Below are 18,645 nucleotides of genomic sequence, written 5' to 3'. Positions count from 1 at the left end.
TTTGGGACTTTTGTCTCACAATGCTGACAAGTTTCTTCAAGCTTCTCCACCTACCCAGCTCTTCTTCTTCTTCTTTTTGTCCTCGGCGTCCTTGCCCAGACTGCCCATGCTGGAGTGACTGGCTGCGCTGTTGATACTGGACATACTTTCTGACGAGTGCTGCCGTCTAATTCGCAGGTCTGGAAATGACAGACAAAATCTTCCTCAGTGCACTGAAGATAAACCCACAACGTTGATCTGAAATACGGAGCGTTTACAGCGCAGCCAAACATTGTTTTAATAAAGAAGTCAGCCCAAAATAATTGCATCAGTGATCAGAGTTCATGCTTTCCACACACATTTGAATGACGAATGGTTGAGTGCCAATCTCTGCGGCAAATGTGTTGCATGTCCTGCAACTCCTTCAGAATAAAAGCCAGTGTTTTGCCAATTAAACACATTCATCACAGCAGTGAGGCTGAAATCAAAGCTATAAAATTACGCTGGATCACATACTTGCTTTGTTTCCTGCGTGTAAAGGCAATTTGTAGCCGGTGTGGAAATGTCAGACAAAGATTGAAAACAACACATGAAAATCTTATGAATTTTAACTAGCTTTGTTGGTGTCAGTTGAAAAGGCAGTTATGAGGAGGCTGGATACTTTAAAAAGTCATGTAAACTAACTGATTACACATGCAATTCAGGTTGTTTCGATGACTAATCAACTTTCACAAAACAGACCTATGCAGCACAAACACTTCAAGTTTCAGGGGTTCAATTCCCCCTGGGGCCAATCAGGCTAAAAAATGCATCCACTCATGGAACAGGAATTTAATTTAAGGCATCAAAACATCAGATGATTTAAGAGAAGTGTGGTCCAACATCCCCTGCTGGTTTCTTCACTACCTTTGTTTAGGTGGTCAGGGCCGTTGAGCGCCACCTGGATGGCAGTCTGGGCGTCTGTGTTCTGGGTCTTCAGCATGTCTATGGTCTCCCTCAACTCAGCCAACTCAGACTCCTGGAGAGACAGACAGTTTTTAAACAAAGGATGACGCACTGCTCTCCTTTTGGCCAAATGTGTGGAATCAACATATGACCTCCGTCACTGGAAACAAAATCTTAAATTTGGCATTAATCTGGTATTCAGTGGAAGGGAAGGAGTCTCCCGGTGGATTTGCCCCAACCCCGGCACCACCTGCTTAGAATAAAAAAGCTTTCCTCTGTTGAACCAACACAATCAGATAGAGGGAGTCTCCAGTTCTGCTTTGCCCGAAAACCCACTGAGGGCTGCAGATAGGGTTTCCGCTTTAATTAAAAGTTGGGACGGCCTTGTTTAACAAAGACATCCCACCAGATCCCAGTCTGCTTTAATTTACAGAGGATTAAAAAGCTGCCAGGGCTTGTCAGCACTCTCTCTCTTGCTCTCTGTGTGGGTGTGTGAACAGAGGGAAGTATTCATAATGTGTGGCAGGGATAGATCTTTGAACATATTGCTGCTGCTGTGTGATCAGTGCTTCAGTGCCATTCGAGCTGTTCTGAAACGTCCTGTCGTAAAAAGGTCTGACTTGTAAGAAAACGGAGAAAAGTAGACCTTGGGAGAAGTAAATGCTGGAGGACTTTTGGAGAATAGATGGTTTTGGTTTTAAATAGGGTTTGGAGCCTTAGGTTCGTGGAATATGCTGAACCCTTGCATCCTCATGCAAAACTGGACACTTTTACCTGCCTGTGTACCAAAAGCATTTAAAGTTGAAGCAAGTCAAACATCTTCGGTTAAGGTTAGAAGTAAAGCGAGAGAAATATTCAACAACTAAAACTTTAATATGGAAACCTTTGGTGAAAACCAAAACTTCACTAGAAAACCTTTCAAATGAGTCAGAAACTGAACCTAAAAGATAAAAATATCCATTAATCCACTACAGCAGACCTCCACATTGTTACTTTCCACTGCACTATTTCAATGTCAAACTGCTGCCTGTTTCTAATCATTTCTCCTCCCTCTAATCCCTTTGCCTTGGAGTTCATATATAGTATATTTCAAATTCAGAACTAAGCTCTTGTACCTTTTGTTCAGCAGTCATGGTGAGGCTCTGCAGGCGGCAGGTCATGTTACTCAGGCTCTTCTCAAAGGCTGCCACCAGGTGTGCCTGCAGACACACAGAGAGACACAGTCTTCAGCTTCAGAAAAAAAAAAATCAAATCTATCTAATCTATAAAAAACTAGATTTAAAAAGGCAGAACATGCATATGTAAAATACTGTTTTGTTCTTTTTGAATATAAAACTAACTATAAAACTACACTCTCAAAACTGGACCCAACATTAATTTGACCGACTAGCCAAAGTAAAATAAGCAGTCAACATTTAAAGTACAGCTAACACAAATTATAACTTGCATGTGTATATATATCAATATTCATGTTAAATGTTTTGGGGGGGAAAAGTTATGAGTACCAAACTGAGACTGAGCACAAAACAATGGTGGGTATCATAGCGGCACACAGGTTAAAAAACGTCTGCCCTCCCAGTCTTCATCTGTCACCTGAAGATGCAGAGGAGACACAAGGGTGGCAAATGTTCCGTGGCGCCACACCATCTGCTCTGCTGAACCTGGTTTGTGTGTCTGGGTGTGTATCTGGGTTTGTTTGTGCATGTGTTTTTGGAATATATGTTTATGTCCGAGTGTCTGGTGAAGCCTTATGTTCATGCTTGTGTGTCCTTGTGCAAATCTGAGTCTGTAAAATCTGTGTATGTGTGCATACTGCCAGCTCATCCTCTCCCATCCTTAGCTAGAGACCCCGAGACACCTGTCAGGCCTGGTGTGACACAGAGAGGTGGGCAGCATGCCCAGACCGATCAGAAAATCTCTGCTTAACACAAACACGCACATGCTCATTTGCATTGTTGTACTTTTCAAGGACTTTCATTAATTGACTGTAAAGCATGTGTTCCCAAATGTGTAATGTGTAATGTGTAAAATTCCTCATCTTTCTATCCTTGTGAGGATGTTAGGACCTCACAAATCTAGAAACACACAGTAGCACCCTGTGCTGCCTCTTCCACTCTGTGTCCCTGGCTAAAGCAGCAAAGGTCTTGACCTTTAGAAATGCCAACTGCTCCAACTCATCTCTCCAACTCCAAATTTCTGTCCAACTCCACCTGTGAGCTCCGACTCATCACCCCCCCCTGCCCACCTGTCCGCCCCGAAGGAGGCGCTGATTAGACTCTAAAGCGTCCCACGGCTGAACCATCTGTCCTGGGGCCCGGCCCAGGCGGCCCCCATTTTTCTGACCATCGTCCTGATCCTGGGGTCTGGGGTAAAGGTTGACGGTGGGCCAAACCAGTGAACTGGACGAGGAGAAGTCATCAGTGTTGGTGCTGCCAGAGGCCGCCACTATAGACGCGAATGACATCTCAAGGGGGTTGTGTGTCGGCGAAAGATGGACGACGCACAGTCACGACTACAGTGGTCTAAGCCAGCACCTACTGCTGGGCCATTTCCTTTAAACACTACAGCAAGAAGGGGAGGGAACGAAGGGTGGAATGAAAGGGAACGGTAAGGAAGAATACAGCCAAAATGAGGGAAGAGGAGAAGAGTAAGAAGAACGGGGGGGGGGGGGGGGGGGGGGGTGACAGAGAAGGGTGAGTAGAAAGACGAAGGGGATTGAGGGGGAGGAGGGATCCCTGTGTGAACTCTTAAACCCGATTTAATGTGGACGGAATCCAGGCAGGAAAACATATCCCCTTCACAGGCTGATAAAAAAAATACTGAGTGGTACGATACTTCACCAGTTAGGCAGCATTTGTTCTCCTTAATCCTTTTGACATCCTTTGACAGGATGTTGGTTTTACTAATTCTGCTCCATTTTAATCAAATAAAACCAAAAACAAACACGCTGCTAATTAAAATGACGTCTGTGGCGGGTACTTCATCCAACATGACAGCGCAGCAGCAAATACGTTTTTAATGTGAGAGTCATTTTCTAGGAGAGCATGCTGAGGGTATCGACACACATGTAATACTTTATTTAAGATCCAAATTCAATTCAAAATTATAATAACAATTATGCATGCAGCGGCACAGCAAATGAGAGAGATCAAGATCAGATGCCCTCAATCACTGGAAAATTTCCGCTCTGATGGAAATACAGGAGATGAATTAAAATGCATTCAGCCAATGGAAGTTAACAAACACTTACTCAACATACCCTTCCTCCCTAACCTTAAAATAAACAATCTGACATAATCATGACTTCAGTTCATGGTTAAACTTTACATTTGGATGAAACGATAAAGTCAAATATGCATTGAGTTGAAGTCCAAAATGAAATAACCTTTTACTATACACACCATTATGTATTCAAGAATAAATTATATAAAGAAATTAGTTTATGTAACATTAAGGAAGCAAGACGGCCTCAAAATACTTAACCTACTTTGTAAGTAGGCTAAAAGTATTTTTCACATGCATGCATGGATGTTTAAGTTCCCTAGTGTTGTTAACCAAATATATACACCAATGTGTAGTTCCTGTACAAATGCTTGTATATCTACATGTATTTGGTAGTGTAAATGTTTAAGCGATGTCACAGTGAGTGTTTAGTTTTGGACCGTGGGTAGACAGCATGTGAGGACATTTCTATAGTCACACTCCCCACTGGGAGGATAAAACAAGCTTATAGCACCAGCAGCCCACCGCGCTGTCATGTAGATACAGTATGATGCGGCTCTAGTACAGCACAGCCAGAGATAGATTTTCAAATCCCAAGCCTCTAACATTAGAGTGGGAGCTGTAAAGCGCATATGGGTTCCTGTTGTGAAAGTGGTGGCATATGGCTTGGCACAGTAAGGCATGAGACTGGTAGTCTTTTCCACTGCTGTTTTGATGCTCTGTGACTCTGTTAAGGGCCAGTCAGTATCAACAACAGATATAGGAGACACCATTTTTAGTATTTTATTCAGACTGTGTCTTAGATTATATCTCCTTTTAAATCATTTTGCTACACAAATCACTAGCTAGTATGAAATACTGTACATGATATTATTGCATGAGCTAGCTTTTACTTTTCTATAACCATACTAAACTGTAAAGAAACTGTGAGAATCCTCTTATTTATAATGTTGTAAAACACTACACTGAATGTGGCTGTGAACTATCTGCAAAAACCACGAGGTTGCTAAAGGATATAATGGTGGACTTATAGACTTGACACTAGTTGACAGTGAATTGTCTCTTCTTTAATTCAAGGCCCTAAAGTGGCTTGCTGGTGTCCTGAGGTGGTGACATGTGTTATAAAGCCTGTAAATGTGCCACACTGAGACGTACAGCCAAAGCTGAGTGAACACTGTCTCGTGCATGAGTCATACTAGCTACACTACCAATCACTGTACCACAAATTACACACAAGTGTGTATTTATCAGTGTTGGGCAAGTTACTTGAAAAATGAAGTTAAATACACAAATTAAATATTACTCACTGAAGCTTTTTTGTGTCTGTTCCGCTTGTTTTGGAGAGGAGGAAACCTGACTGATGAAAACTTAAAACAACAACTCCGGACCCAGTATTTAGCGTAGCTCCATCAGCTGTTTGCTGTAAACACACTGCTGCATGTTGGCTGCTATTTCCGAGCAATACATTTAATGCGGACGTAGCTACATCTCAGGCGGACATCGGCGAGATGTGTGTGCTATCTGACTGTTGATTGTGATTTATTAGTTTGCAAACAACGGTACCCTAGTCCCTTCAGTGGAAACACCGTGAGTTCCTCCAGTGGTTCCTAGTTCCGGGGTATAGTTCCTTTGGTCGAAATGAAGCTTATGTAGGATAACATCAAGTAATTTCACACAACCTCAAACAAAGGAAAAGTTGGCTGTCCCTACATAACTCCCATATAGTAATTTCTTCCTCTCCCATTTGTCAAGTTTTCCTGCAGTTCTAGCCTTCAGATTCAGCTCTGCACAACTTTGTGATCAAAGCGTCGGACCGAAGCGAAGACCCTGTCTGCCTCCACGCTTGATCAGGCACTTGGCATTGAGGGTTGGGGGGGCTGAGCAGAGTCACACACTGGAGTTTGTCAATCTATCTGCATCTCAGCACAAAGACAGCTTCGTCTGGGGGTTGGAGGTCTCTGTATCTCACTCTGTTTCACCCACGCATGACGCTTTTGAGTCTAGATTCACATATCCCCATCTCCCTGTTCTCTTTCTGCGCCCGTCTATCTCTATTTGATTCTCCCTGCTTGGTTGAATTTGGGAGAGGCTCCTGTTCTCCTGAAACCCCACCGGCTGAGACAAAAGCAAAGAGACAATCCTCGATGTACCGTAGACACACAAACACACACAAAAAAAACATCCCATCTAAGGAAAATCAAAAATAAACACACACAAGCAAAAGCCTAAATGCATGCACGGTAGCTTCAAACACAGAGAAAAGGAATTAGTGGGCGTCTTAAAGATTTATGTTCCTTCCAGAGTTTCGATAGGCAACACTTCTCATAAAAGCTCTGTGACAGCAGGTTATCATGCAAATGAGCAGGCTGTTTTGACGCCGTCTTTTGAAGTAAACAAACTCACGTTGGCAGCCAGCTGAGATGTCAGGGTTGCCACCTTCTCCTGAGAGGCGTCCAGCTCCCGACGCAGCTTTCTGATTTGCTGGTTGGGGAAGAAAAGTACAGAGGTAAACGTAAAGTTCACGCTCCTGAAAAATATTAAGAAAATAAGACTGATAGTAATGCAAAGAGGCGTTGAACTTGCAACTCCTGTGTTAAAAACTTTGATGTGAAAAACTGTGCAGTTACATGGTAATGCTGTGTAAAAAGACACTGGGGTGAAGTGTGAACACAAAGTGTGGGGGATTACCGTGGAATTTAGGACTGTTTGGCCCTTGATTGAAAAGAGAAGAGTAAAAATTAACACTATGTTGCATGCCTCCATCAAACAGCATGTACTGACTGGAGAGACAGAGGTTATCACAAGCACCAGTTCTGGTTGTCTCATGGTTAGACTTTGAGCAGCAAAGCAAGAGATGTGGGTAAGTATTTCTGACCTGGGTCAAATAGCATTTGCAAATACCTGTTGTGCCAGATGTGTCAGTTTACCAAAGTGGACAACACAATACAACAAAGGACATATTTCTCTGGTTTCCAACACATTTCATTGACAATTAAAAAATAGAAATATAAAAAATTGTCCATTTTATGATTTCTGTGGATTGTTGTTTCTCGTTCTCCATGCCAACACTGCTTAGCCAGGTTGCTGTTGTGCCAACATAAAAGCAAATGTCTCAAATACATGAAGACAAATTCAAGTCGTGTGCAGGTCACCTGTCTCAAGATCTGAAAGCATCAAATCTGAGTCAGATTTGAAGGAAAGAGTTCCAGAATTGGGTTCCTTGTGGTACTGCACAGTGACTGAAGTCCATGATTGTCAGTTTGCACTGCATGTGCTGGCCTAGATGCTAAACTCCACCCATCTGGCAGGGTTAAAACAAACACCACAGTGTATTTGCCATTGCTGTTTGATCCAAACTTGAGCTTAAAGCGCTAACAAGTACAGAGACAAAAAAGACGGAAATCAAGAAGGAGTCAGTGATAAACTGAACAGGAATGCTGAATGAAGCCAAACAAACAAAAGGCAGGGCATGCATTACATATGTATAGTGTCCATTTTTGTAAAGAGTTAATTATAAAATAACCTATGTAGCACAGTAAGGTAGTGTGGTTATTTATGATAAAGATGAAATAAATGCAAAAGTTTTACTGAAGCAATGCAACATGGGGTTAAACTGCTTTATAGTAGAACTTGTTAACATTTTATCCACCATCACTTTTCTCATATACATATACTTTTTGGTTCAAACTGATCATTAATAATGGGCCACATTTAGCTGAATAAATGTTTGTGCTTTGATTGACATAGATGGACTATCTCTAAATATATAGATACGTTGCAACAGAAAAAAAACAGCCTGCAGTCACCTGAAGGGCACCAAAAACATGCGTGTGACATGGATGTTGATGACATGAATCGCAGAATAAAATCAGGCGATTGAAACTACCTAACTAACTCCTTCCAGCTACTTTTGAGGTGCTCATGAGCAAGGCACCCCCACCTGTACCTGCAGAGCTGCACAGTGGCCAACAGTGCAGTACTGCAGCTACTGTACAGCAGCTTTAAGGTGTGAATCAATTTTAACTGTATGAATGTGAGGCAGGAAGGTGGGAAAGAGAAGCAGACATGCAGACAGACGGAATGTTTCCCATCCTTACCTCTGAGTGTGCTTTCTCCTCCGTCTGTAAGGAAGAAGCACACATCATTAAAAAAAAAAAATATTAGAGGCTGTGTGCTGTGTTCAATATACAGCATGAGAAGCATTTTAACGTCAATGAAAAGAAATGGCCAACACATAAAAGAGAATTAAAACAAACTTTAATAAAAATGAGATTAAAGTGAAAGAACATGTCACCGGTGTTGAAGTGGATAAAATCAGCAACAAAATAGTAAATGGTTTGGATGACCACAAAACAAACAAATGAATTCGACCTGAGGGAAAACTTTTAAACAAAACTATCTCCATTATTCATCCAGGCCTTTCCTCCGCAACTCATGAGTGCTATTAGAAACAGGCAGTGGTGGGTGGTAATCGATTCTTCTCCCTAAAACTAATCTGCTGCCTGACTGAACATTAAGATTCGAGCGCTGCCTGTGCCATTAGAAACACTTATCCAGAGTCTTCTCTGCCAAAGTTATGTTAGAAGCATGATGGAAAGTTATATTTTGGCTCTACAGAAACAGGACGGACAAGACAGAAAAATTGGAAGAGTGGATGTGACATTTAATGCCACTCTGCAGCCCTGGTAAGAGCTGAAAATTTAACTCTGTGTTGTCCCATTAAAAAAGTCTGGACGATTTCAGCATTAAAAATGTTACTTCAGTATGCAACTGTTTGAGGTTAGCAAAAAAAAAAAACCCTCCACCAAAAATCAGTGTTTAAAAGCACAAACTCACTGTCCAAGAATTTCCTCCTAGCTCACTGTTGTGTGAGTGGTACTGAGTTTTTGGGCTGTTGTGTGACTTAACAAAATAGGGTAGCTTTAAAGTTGCATTAACAGTTTTTTTGACCACTTGGGGGCAGCAAAACAAGCTGGAACCACAACACTGATGCATTATCACCTTATAAAGTTACTGTGACTAACCTGTTGGCAAACAGTTTCTCATTTACACATTTAGCATCTGTCACTACGAGAAATTCCTTTCACATTTAATTTAGTCATTTCATACATTGCTAATACAAAAACAGTGATTGGAGCAGCTTTAATGGTGAGTTTACACCATGAGATAGATAGATATACAGCATCTAACTGTTACACTAATTCTGAATAGCCAAAAATTTAAGAGGAAAATATGGTCAGCTACTTACCGCAGAGTACAGTGAAGACGTGCTGGAGACCAGAGACAATGAAGAGCCATGGACTGTAAGCACATGTGGAGAGTAACGATGAGTAATGCTTTCTGCAATTGGTGTTTTCCTCTTGTCTTTCCTGTTGTCCCCACCCCCCATCCCCGTTCTCTTGCAGTGTTGTCCTTTCTCTGTGGTGTCTGTGTGTTTGTGTGGTATTTGTACCCCCATCCCCATTTTTGCCCTCCTGTCCAGCTCGCCGACAAATCAATCCATATTTAAATAAATAAATAAAACAGACAAAGAGTATATTAAAATTCTCTTGTTAAAGAAAAATCTGTCTGGCACAACAGGGTATCCAGCTCCTTACACTCCATACCAGGCTGCTGGGCAGGACAAGTATAAAAAAAATTAAATAAATAAATAAATAAATAAAAATTAGGGGCAATGCTACAGACAAAAAATTATATGAGACCATAAAATATTCTACCTTTTCTAATTAATCTGACAATGAGTGAGTTCTAAAGTAATTTTAATTGCTTCCATATTTATTCTTGATTAACCAGCTGACGGATCAGCACTTCATAGCTATGGTAACTTGTTGACATGATGTGAGCTGTGTATAGCATGAAAAGAAAAAACAAGATTTGCCCGTTAAAAAGCTGACCTCTATCCGGATGTAAGAGGCTGTGATTGCCGCAGCCTCTTACATCACCCACAAAAAGATCAGAACAGAGCGACCCATCAGACAAGTCACTCACAGAGTGAACACACAGCGAGAGCTCATTAAATCTGGTATTAAAGTACTTGATGACTGATAGGACTTTGCTTTGGTGAATGTGGCTCTAAAATCATTTCTAATGGCTTCTTAGTGGGGAGGTCATTTTTGGGACATTCATTTAAAGAGTGTTTTTAAGACTGTGTCCCAGAGTGTGTCCTACCTTCGTCAGTGCTGTCCCTGAAGGAGCCGGAGCGGCTGATGGCCCGTGGTCGATCCTCCAGCGAGGTTGCGCTGCCACCAGTGGGTGACCCTCTCCGTATAGGTCAAAGGAGTCCTGGGCAGGGATGCTGTTGGAGCGACTCATGCTGCTGCTGCCTGGTGGCAGGTTATACTGACTGATGTTAGTGGGGCTCACTGCATGGAGGAAAAAAAAACGCCAAGGTCAGTTTTGATAAGTAAGATGTTCCTGCTGTCACATTTTTATATGCGTGAAATGCATCAGAGATCAATCATTTATGTAGGAAATAAGAACCCATTTACAGCTGGATATAGAAGAATAATCTTGCACATGTTCTAGGATATTTTTGTAGACGTAAAGGTATTTTTAACCACTATATGAAAAAATTGTTTTATTTAAATCATACAGTTCAGTCTCATTCACTTTGTTTCCAAGGCAATGTCATTTCCCGTTTCACATACAGTATTTTCACACACTTTAGGAACATACAAAAGTGTTAATTAAAGAGCCTTACAAACTTGGTTAAAACAATTCAAAGTCAGGAAAACAAAAAAAATAAAAAGAATATATACTATATATAATATTACTATCATGACATCAGAAAGATGAGAATGCAGGAACTACAGTATAAAGTATGCCTATAATATAGAAAATATTACAGTAGAGTAACACACTAATATACAACCAATTTTCTTCTAAACCTTAAAATAACTGATTTGTGAACACTGCCCTAAAAAAGTACATCTGGACCATTTGGCTTTAGCTACCTTGGTATTCATCTTTTCCTTTCCCTTGTTGATTTCTTTATGTGTGCAATATTTGAATTCAGGCTTTCAGATTTTGGTAATGCTAGCCTGTACTTGTACAGTGCCTTTCTGGTCTTCTATACACACAGTCCTTTACACTACGTCAAATTCACCCATACACACACATTCAGAAATTAACATTAACACACATCCTTCGGGAGCAATTTAGGCAGCATCTTGCCTGCTGTACCTTCTGGGCCACAGCCTCCCTGCCATGCACTTCACTGATTTTTGCTTTACTATATGGTTCATTTGTGCTGTACTTTAAGTTAACCTAAATCAGAATTGCTGCCAAGTAAAATCACTGAGAGCAAATACAAAACACCCTGCCTATGGACATACTTCAGTATAATTCTAGCTATCTATTCCACATTTGGTACAATTGAGATTTTTCCTATAGACTCACGCAGGTTGGAGTAGTGGTATTTTCCAGTAGTCGTGCAGGAAGCTCCAGGTGGAGACAGTGGGGACTGGCTCCCTGTGTCCTGAAGGCCCCCTGTTGAATGGGATCTCAACCACTCCTTCCCTTCCTCATGGGACGTCTGTCGGGAGGACGGAGGGTACCTGAAACCCAGAAACACCCAATAAACTCAAGGCAAAAAGAAAGATATTTGGAAGTCCAAGCAGCGAAGTGGTTTGGTGATGACATGAGTGCACAGCTACACAATATAAGCATGTGAGCAGATGGCAAAAAAACATGCAGCCACACAGATGTTCACATGCATGCATCTACAAGCATATAGTCATATACACACACATACTGCTTTGGCTCAAAGCTGCCAAACACACTGCTATTCATCTCTTCTCCCCCCCAGCTCCAAAGTGGCTCAGCAACAGAAGGCCCCCTTATCGAAGGCATGACAATCGGCCATATTTAATCCTCTGAGGATGATAATTGAGTTTGCACTCATCCCTTTTCAGCGCTGTCTTCCTTGCAATTCCTTTACTACGCTTGTCACATCTGACCCTGCTCCAGTCCGACATGTCTGTGCTTCGTATTCTCTCCACAAGGGATTGGGTGTCTAAGAGCATGTTGAATGGTGTGACACAGCAGCATTCCTTCCTTCACTAGAGATGAAATGGAACACACTGAAACGCCCAAGGGTCAGTGTTTGACTCAGTATACTTTCAAAATGCCCATAAGCCGGACCAACATGACTAAAGGGGGCAAATTCCTCTTGTAGAAAATCTAAAGACCAGGCAAAAAATGCTGCCTAATTTAAACATGTGAACAGACTGCCATAAATATTTGTGATAAAAAAAAACATTCAGAAGAAAACACTGCAGTCTGCACTGAACATCGCACCCAACAGGCATTAAGTTTATTTATGCATTTAGGCCCAAAAAGAGCATGAGCACCATATGCCAATGAAATGAAAGAATGGTTTGAAACCAGCTTGCCCCACCCAAACCCCTCTGCAGCAGTACTGTATAATTGACTGGAGAGGTTCCCTGCAGAGGTTGTGCCACTGTGATGAATGGGGTTATGGCATTTCTGTCTCAGTCCCTTTAGTCCCAGCTAAATTCAAAGTATCCATTCTACTTCTCCCCCTCGGCTAACAGAGCAAATGTTATCAGAAGGTTTGGGCTATTTTGGGGAACTGAGGAAGAACTGCTCTGTCATGGCGGCTGAGTATGCTGCATTTTTTGAACAGCGCACAAGATGAGAATCAGATGAGGATGCACAAGGAGAAGCAGATATACAAACAGACGGACACATGCCTGATCATCTGAGGCAGCATTCATACAGCTTAGAATTTTTCGCCTCACTTATAAAATGAATGAAAGAATCTGTAGTATAAAATCAGATCATCACTTCGTGCCACAGCAATTTGTGGAGGTAAAAGAAAAGGTAAAAGATAAAAATGTGAGAACAGATGAGAATTTTTTTGTATTTCTTCTTTGCGCCATGTACTGCATAAAGTCTTCTGCAAAAAATCTTAATCCACAGCTAGTCTGACGTGCCAAAATGTGTCCCTGCAATGTGAATGCTGCATGAGATAATCATAAGATTTAATAATCTATTAATCAGTGGTTCCCAACCTTTTTTGTCAGTTGTACATCCACAGCCCTGTTAGATTAACTCAAGTACATCACAATTTGTTTACTTCAACAATTTATCCATTACTTTAAGCTAATTAGTTTAACCTATCTTACTTATCTATTACATTAACATAACTTTATGTTCATTTGGCAGACACATATGTCCAAAGCAACTTACAAACCATGTGCTAGATATTTTTAGCCAACTATTCAAATTTTTATCCATTACTTCAAGCAAACTATTTAACTGATTATCCATTACTTTAAGCTCATTTATCCAACTATTTCAACTATTACTTTAGCTAAATAATTCAACCATGTATCCATTACTTTTTGCTATTGCACTATTTATTCATTAGCCTACTTTTAGCTATTTTAACAGTTCAACCATTTCTTTAAGCTAACTATTTTCACTGTTTGTTAATTTCTTTAAGCTAACCATTTTAACTGTTTGTTAATTTCTTTAAGCTAACTGTTTTCCCTGTTTATCTATTACTTTTAGATAAATAATTCAACCATGTATCCGTTACCTTTAGCTATTCCACATTTATCCACTACTTAGCTCTAGCAGCTAACTAGTTAGCAAGCAACTTGTTATAGCTTACTCAATTTGAGTATACACTATGTTTTCTTTCTTTCTTTTTTTTGAATACAAATTGGCTTAGCTTCTTAACATATTTTCACATATTCTCAAGCAATTGTCTTCATGGTTGGGAATCACTGCTATGGTGCCACATTATACAACATGTACAACAACACAGAATGCACACTTGATATCAGAATGATTACTTTCATGCAAATGTGTACTTATGATCTATATGAGTGAATAAAAGAATAACAGTTGAGAATTGGATCCTGGAGGCAGATGTGTTGTACCTTAATCCCTTTTTGGGAAGCGTGTTTCTGTCAAGAGGCATGCTGTTAAACACAGAGGATGAGTGAATTAGATGAACACCAGAAAACATTTGTTTTTATGATAAATAAGAAAAAGACTTTGGTAACATTTTGCAAACAAACTTGACATATACACAAAGACATACACAATGGAGAAAACAAAGATTTTACTAATGCATCACAGTACAACAGATAACAAATATAAACCACAGGCATTATTTAAATCAATTGTTTCATTTTTGAGACATACATCTAACCTAGTAGGGGAAAATAAACTTGTGCCCTGTTTATTCTACGTTCTGTGATGTACTGCATGCACAGTGTGTGGACAAAACAATGGAAACACCCCAATAAAGACTCCTCGTGGGAATGAGCGTCTAAAATGGTCTTAATTTATTAAGGTGCTTTTTCTGGCATGGCTTTGGACCCACGATAATACTGTCTTGACTGTGAGCCCAGAAACAATAAGATTGGCATTAAGTGCAAAAGTTTGCAGATCAGTTGGGTCAGTGAGTAATAAAAGGGGTTAGACTTTGGAAAATGATTAGTTATCAGCAAGATGCTGTGAGATAAAATGGGGAAATTGAAATTAGGACTGCTTCATTTCTGTCCTGACCAAACTGACCTATATAAAATCAGCATGTATATAGTTTAGATTTTTAATGAATGATTTGATATTACCAAAACCACACCAGACAAAGAAAGTTAAACTACGCTGTGCGCTGGATGAGAGAATGTATTCATCTTCTTATTACTTCCTCTGCATTTATTTCTATATCTTAGGGTAGGAATACATTTTTTGTCTCTGTTCTCAAATGAAACAATGAATACGATTCATCCCAATCGTATTCCCTGTTACTCACCCTTCAGACAGGGTGGACTTGACACTGCCGGTTCGTGTAACCTTGGGCCCGTGGTGGCCCATCGGCAGATCAATGGACTCAGAGCTGGTGTGCAGACTGGTCATGCTTTGGCAGCTCAGTGTGTCCTTGCTGCCAGCTGACGAGCTACAGGCAGGCCAGGGCCGAGCGTTGGAGGGCAGGGAGAGGCCAGAGGCCGGGCTGGAAGCTGGGGAGTCAGTGCACAGGTCTGGGGTTTTACCATACAGTGGGCTGCTGCCACCACTCAGGCCGCCAGCGCTGCCCAGGCTCCCCGTGCCAGAGGAGGGCGAGTCCAGACTGGCCTGCCTTGCCAGCGTGCCGTGGGGGCTGCCCAATATTGAGGGGCACTTGCCAGAGTCGGGCGTGCCCGGAGAGCTGGCCTTGCTGCTGGCTTTGGTGCCAAACAATCTGGGGGTAGAGAGGTGGGTGCAGTCATTCAGAAATGCTCAAAGGACAAGTGATGAGCATCTGCAAGATCCATACTGGAAAATGAAGGACTTTGGAATACTTTGGGGTTGAGAAAGTGGATTACATTGAGGTTAATTTCTAATGCATATTGCATATGAAGTTATATCACTGCATTGGTCACACCCATCAAGAAACTCAGTGCAGTAGAGTGAAAAACACAACCTTTAAACTACAGATCAAATACACTTCCCAACAGATTTATCCCTCACAGCAAACTCCACCTTGTTTCAGTTGTGAACTCTCAGTAATTTACATTGACACATCTGCTTTCACAGCTTTGCCCGTTTCAACGCTGTGACTTTAAAGAACCTAATCTGTTAGGCCACTGAACTCTGTTTGCCTCCCACATATGCTCAGACAGCTTGCTACTGATACTGCTCCTGTCCCGGTCTGTCATTACAATCACGTAAAATATATAGGAGGAGGAAAAAAAAAACTTGAAGACATGCAGATGAAACGGGTCGGCTTGACAGATCGGATGGAGTGGATGTTTGGACACGCCTGCCGAACTCATGCTCGTAATGAGTCAGCAATTGGAGCGCCTGTCCGATGTGAAACTCCTGTCTCCTCTTCTTATCAAGACTGCTAAGCTAGATTTGCCTGACCTGAATTAAAAGCCATCAGACCATCAGCTTCGGGATAAAGATATATTTCATCTATGTAATGGCACTCCTTGGCTGTGCAGCCGATTATACTTGCTCAATCGATTTTTTCTATGAAGGTGCTGAAATATGATGTATTAAGTGTCTTTTTATTCATTTTGTGCATCCAAACATATCTAAATTTGACAAAGATGAGATTTTTGCCCGGTGAGACTTCACAACTATAGATGACGTCTTCAATAAATGCCCAAATCTGTTACAGGAGTCTGGGGAACAGCCTGCATCAGGAAAACATTAGTTCATCATAATGAATGGAAACACGCTCAAATTCTGAAATAGATGTGTCGATGTGATCATGATGTGATCGTGTAAATCTTTTAAAAATAGGATTTAAAGTTATATTGCAGCTAAAGGCATGTGTGCTGTACTGCAAAAATCATCTTTTTAGTATTCATCAAGGGACTGAAATATGTGGTGAAATGTTTGATTCATGTAGAAACACACATGGTGAGGGACAAAGACAGAACCGTAGCTGTAGGCATGTTTTGTGTGTCTGACCTGCGGAACGTAGGAGAAGCAATGTCGGGGTACTTGGAGCCAGGCTGCCTGAGGCCTGATTGGCCTGTTGAACTGGAGGTAGGGCTGGACTTGGGGGAGGTGGACAGACCTGCTGTTGTGTCCTGGTCTGACACCGCCACTTTCTCCTTGTCTGTCTGGTTAATGGAGATGGGACTGGAGCGGTCTGAGCCCACTTTTCCGTCCCTGCGTTTGGCACCCGCTTGTGTCGCTGCCCCTCCAGCTGACTTGCCACTAACGTTTGAGTCGATGCTGCTGGAACTGGAGCGATGCCCGCTGCGCCCTGCTGCGCCCCCACTGGAGGATTTGGCAGGTCTGGGTAGAGAGCGGTACTGCAGGGTCAATTTGGAGCCACTGCAGTTGAGTAGAACGCCGTCATCCTGGGGCTGTGAGCCATCAAGGCTGGTCTTACGCACACCACCGATGCCTGTGCCTTTGCCGAGGGCAGCTGAAGATTTGGGCGCCTTGCCCAGGGTGGCTGAGCCGCTGGCGAGCGTTGCACCACTGGAGGTGATTAGGGTACCAGTGGGACCAGGGATTTTCTTGTATCCAAAAGAACCAGTGGTTGGTGGGCGTGCAATGCCAGAGGGAGGTTTCTTACCTTCATCTCCACTACTCTTCCCAGCATCTGAAGGTGAGCGCTGGATGCCAGCTGAACTCTTGGAAGGCGCCTTGCCCTTCTCAGAGGCCTTAGCATCATCGGTTTTGCCTGTCAATTTGCATAAACATTTATTAGCACAAATACAAAAACATTACCCTCGGCATATTCTTGGCCCAGCACTTGTTTATCACCTGTGGTGCCACAGAGCAGGAAAAGCCAAATTAGTGCACATTTTGGCCAACAGCCAGCAGCCTGTTTATTGCAGATCAGCTACATTGAAAACCAATACTTGTCTGCAACAAGGCTGCTAAACTTGCAGAGTGGGCTGAAAATGTGAGAGCAGCTGCAAAGTCACTATCAGGTATCTGTGAAAAATATTTTTTTGGCAGAGGCAACAAATCTGCTGCAACGCATAATTCATTCCAAAATGTTCCAAATCCAAATGTTCTTCCTATATTAAATAGTAGTGTATAAATGAAGCACATTACAGGCCTTTTTCACTAAAGACATTTTGAAATACCACAAAAAAAGTACAGGTTTAAATAATAAAATACCGAATGCCATTTAGCTGCTTCCCTCTCATGCTGCTGGTGTTGTGCATGCTCACGCTGTCACGGTTTACTGGAACTTGAATAGAATGGCGCCATCGCTAATGTTATGTGTCTGTATAGGGGGTTTAAGTTTCTCTAGGTGAGTTTCTAAGTTGTTGGGTTGTTGGCTGAGATCATAAATAATTATCATTATTTAATCTGAAAGGAAAACAAGCTTAAACACACTACAAATGATCCTTTTTAAAATTAAACATGGACATTTTTCAACTTTTTGTTTGACTACCTGTATCATTATATAGAAATAAATATAATACGTGTCAACTGTTTTTCACTGATGCATCTTGTGTCAATAAAAAATACCCTCTACACACCGAGTGTCCTACTGCATTTCTACCGATCACGTTTGTTTAAAGATAAAAGACAACGTGTTGCATCTCCTACCTGGTGTTTTGAGGGCAGCAGAGGTACCCTTGCTCCTGGGTGGAGTAATGCCCACCTGGGCCGTCATGCCCCTCCTCCATGAGCCTGTCTGGGACATCTGGGCCAGCGCAGCGGCTTTCTGGCCGGCGTCCTCGTACTGGCCCTGGGCTTGAGATGAAGAGGAGGATGCGGAAGGCTTCCAGCGGGAGGAGCCGCTGCCGGGGTCCATGCTTGCGTCCAGCTCCTCCTCCACCTTCTTCAGGTCCTCGGCTCCGGCCCAGCTGCTGCTCACCTCCTGCTCTGCATGCTTGGACCTGCCTCCTCGCTGGGACTGGAGGGTGATGGTGGTGGGTGCCAAAGAAAGCACATAAAGATATTAATAGACGGATCGGTAAAATCATGAAACTGCGGTTTCCTAAAGTCACCACTACAGTACCATGTAATAAAAGTGTAATGTTGACATGCAGGCAA

The 18,645-nt window shown here is 42.0% G+C and overlaps 1 protein-coding gene across 1 annotated transcript in view; it reads right to left on the bottom strand.

The window, feature by feature from the left end:
- The window catches only part of LOC119917988 (neuron navigator 3-like), a 199,755-nt gene that overhangs the window by 19,622 nt on the left and 161,488 nt on the right, over positions 1 to 18,645 (bottom strand). The window contains 13 exon segments of the mRNA XM_038738477.1: positions 55 to 179; positions 886 to 997; positions 2,040 to 2,123; positions 6,550 to 6,627; positions 8,244 to 8,267; positions 9,395 to 9,447; positions 10,315 to 10,402; positions 10,405 to 10,508; positions 11,545 to 11,702; positions 14,058 to 14,099; positions 14,939 to 15,364; positions 16,585 to 17,311; positions 18,196 to 18,505. Coding sequence (XP_038594405.1) covers positions 55 to 179; positions 886 to 997; positions 2,040 to 2,123; positions 6,550 to 6,627; positions 8,244 to 8,267; positions 9,395 to 9,447; positions 10,315 to 10,402; positions 10,405 to 10,508; positions 11,545 to 11,702; positions 14,058 to 14,099; positions 14,939 to 15,364; positions 16,585 to 17,311; positions 18,196 to 18,505 — 2,331 coding nt within the window.

The sequence above is a fragment of the Micropterus salmoides genome, unplaced genomic scaffold (assembly GCF_014851395.1).
Source record: "Micropterus salmoides isolate LMB-PRFRI ecotype aquatic unplaced genomic scaffold, ASM1485139v1 Ms_hic_scaffold_23, whole genome shotgun sequence".
Taxonomy (NCBI): domain Eukaryota; kingdom Metazoa; phylum Chordata; class Actinopteri; order Centrarchiformes; family Centrarchidae; genus Micropterus; species Micropterus salmoides.
This window is presented reverse-complemented; position numbering and strand designations above follow the sequence as displayed.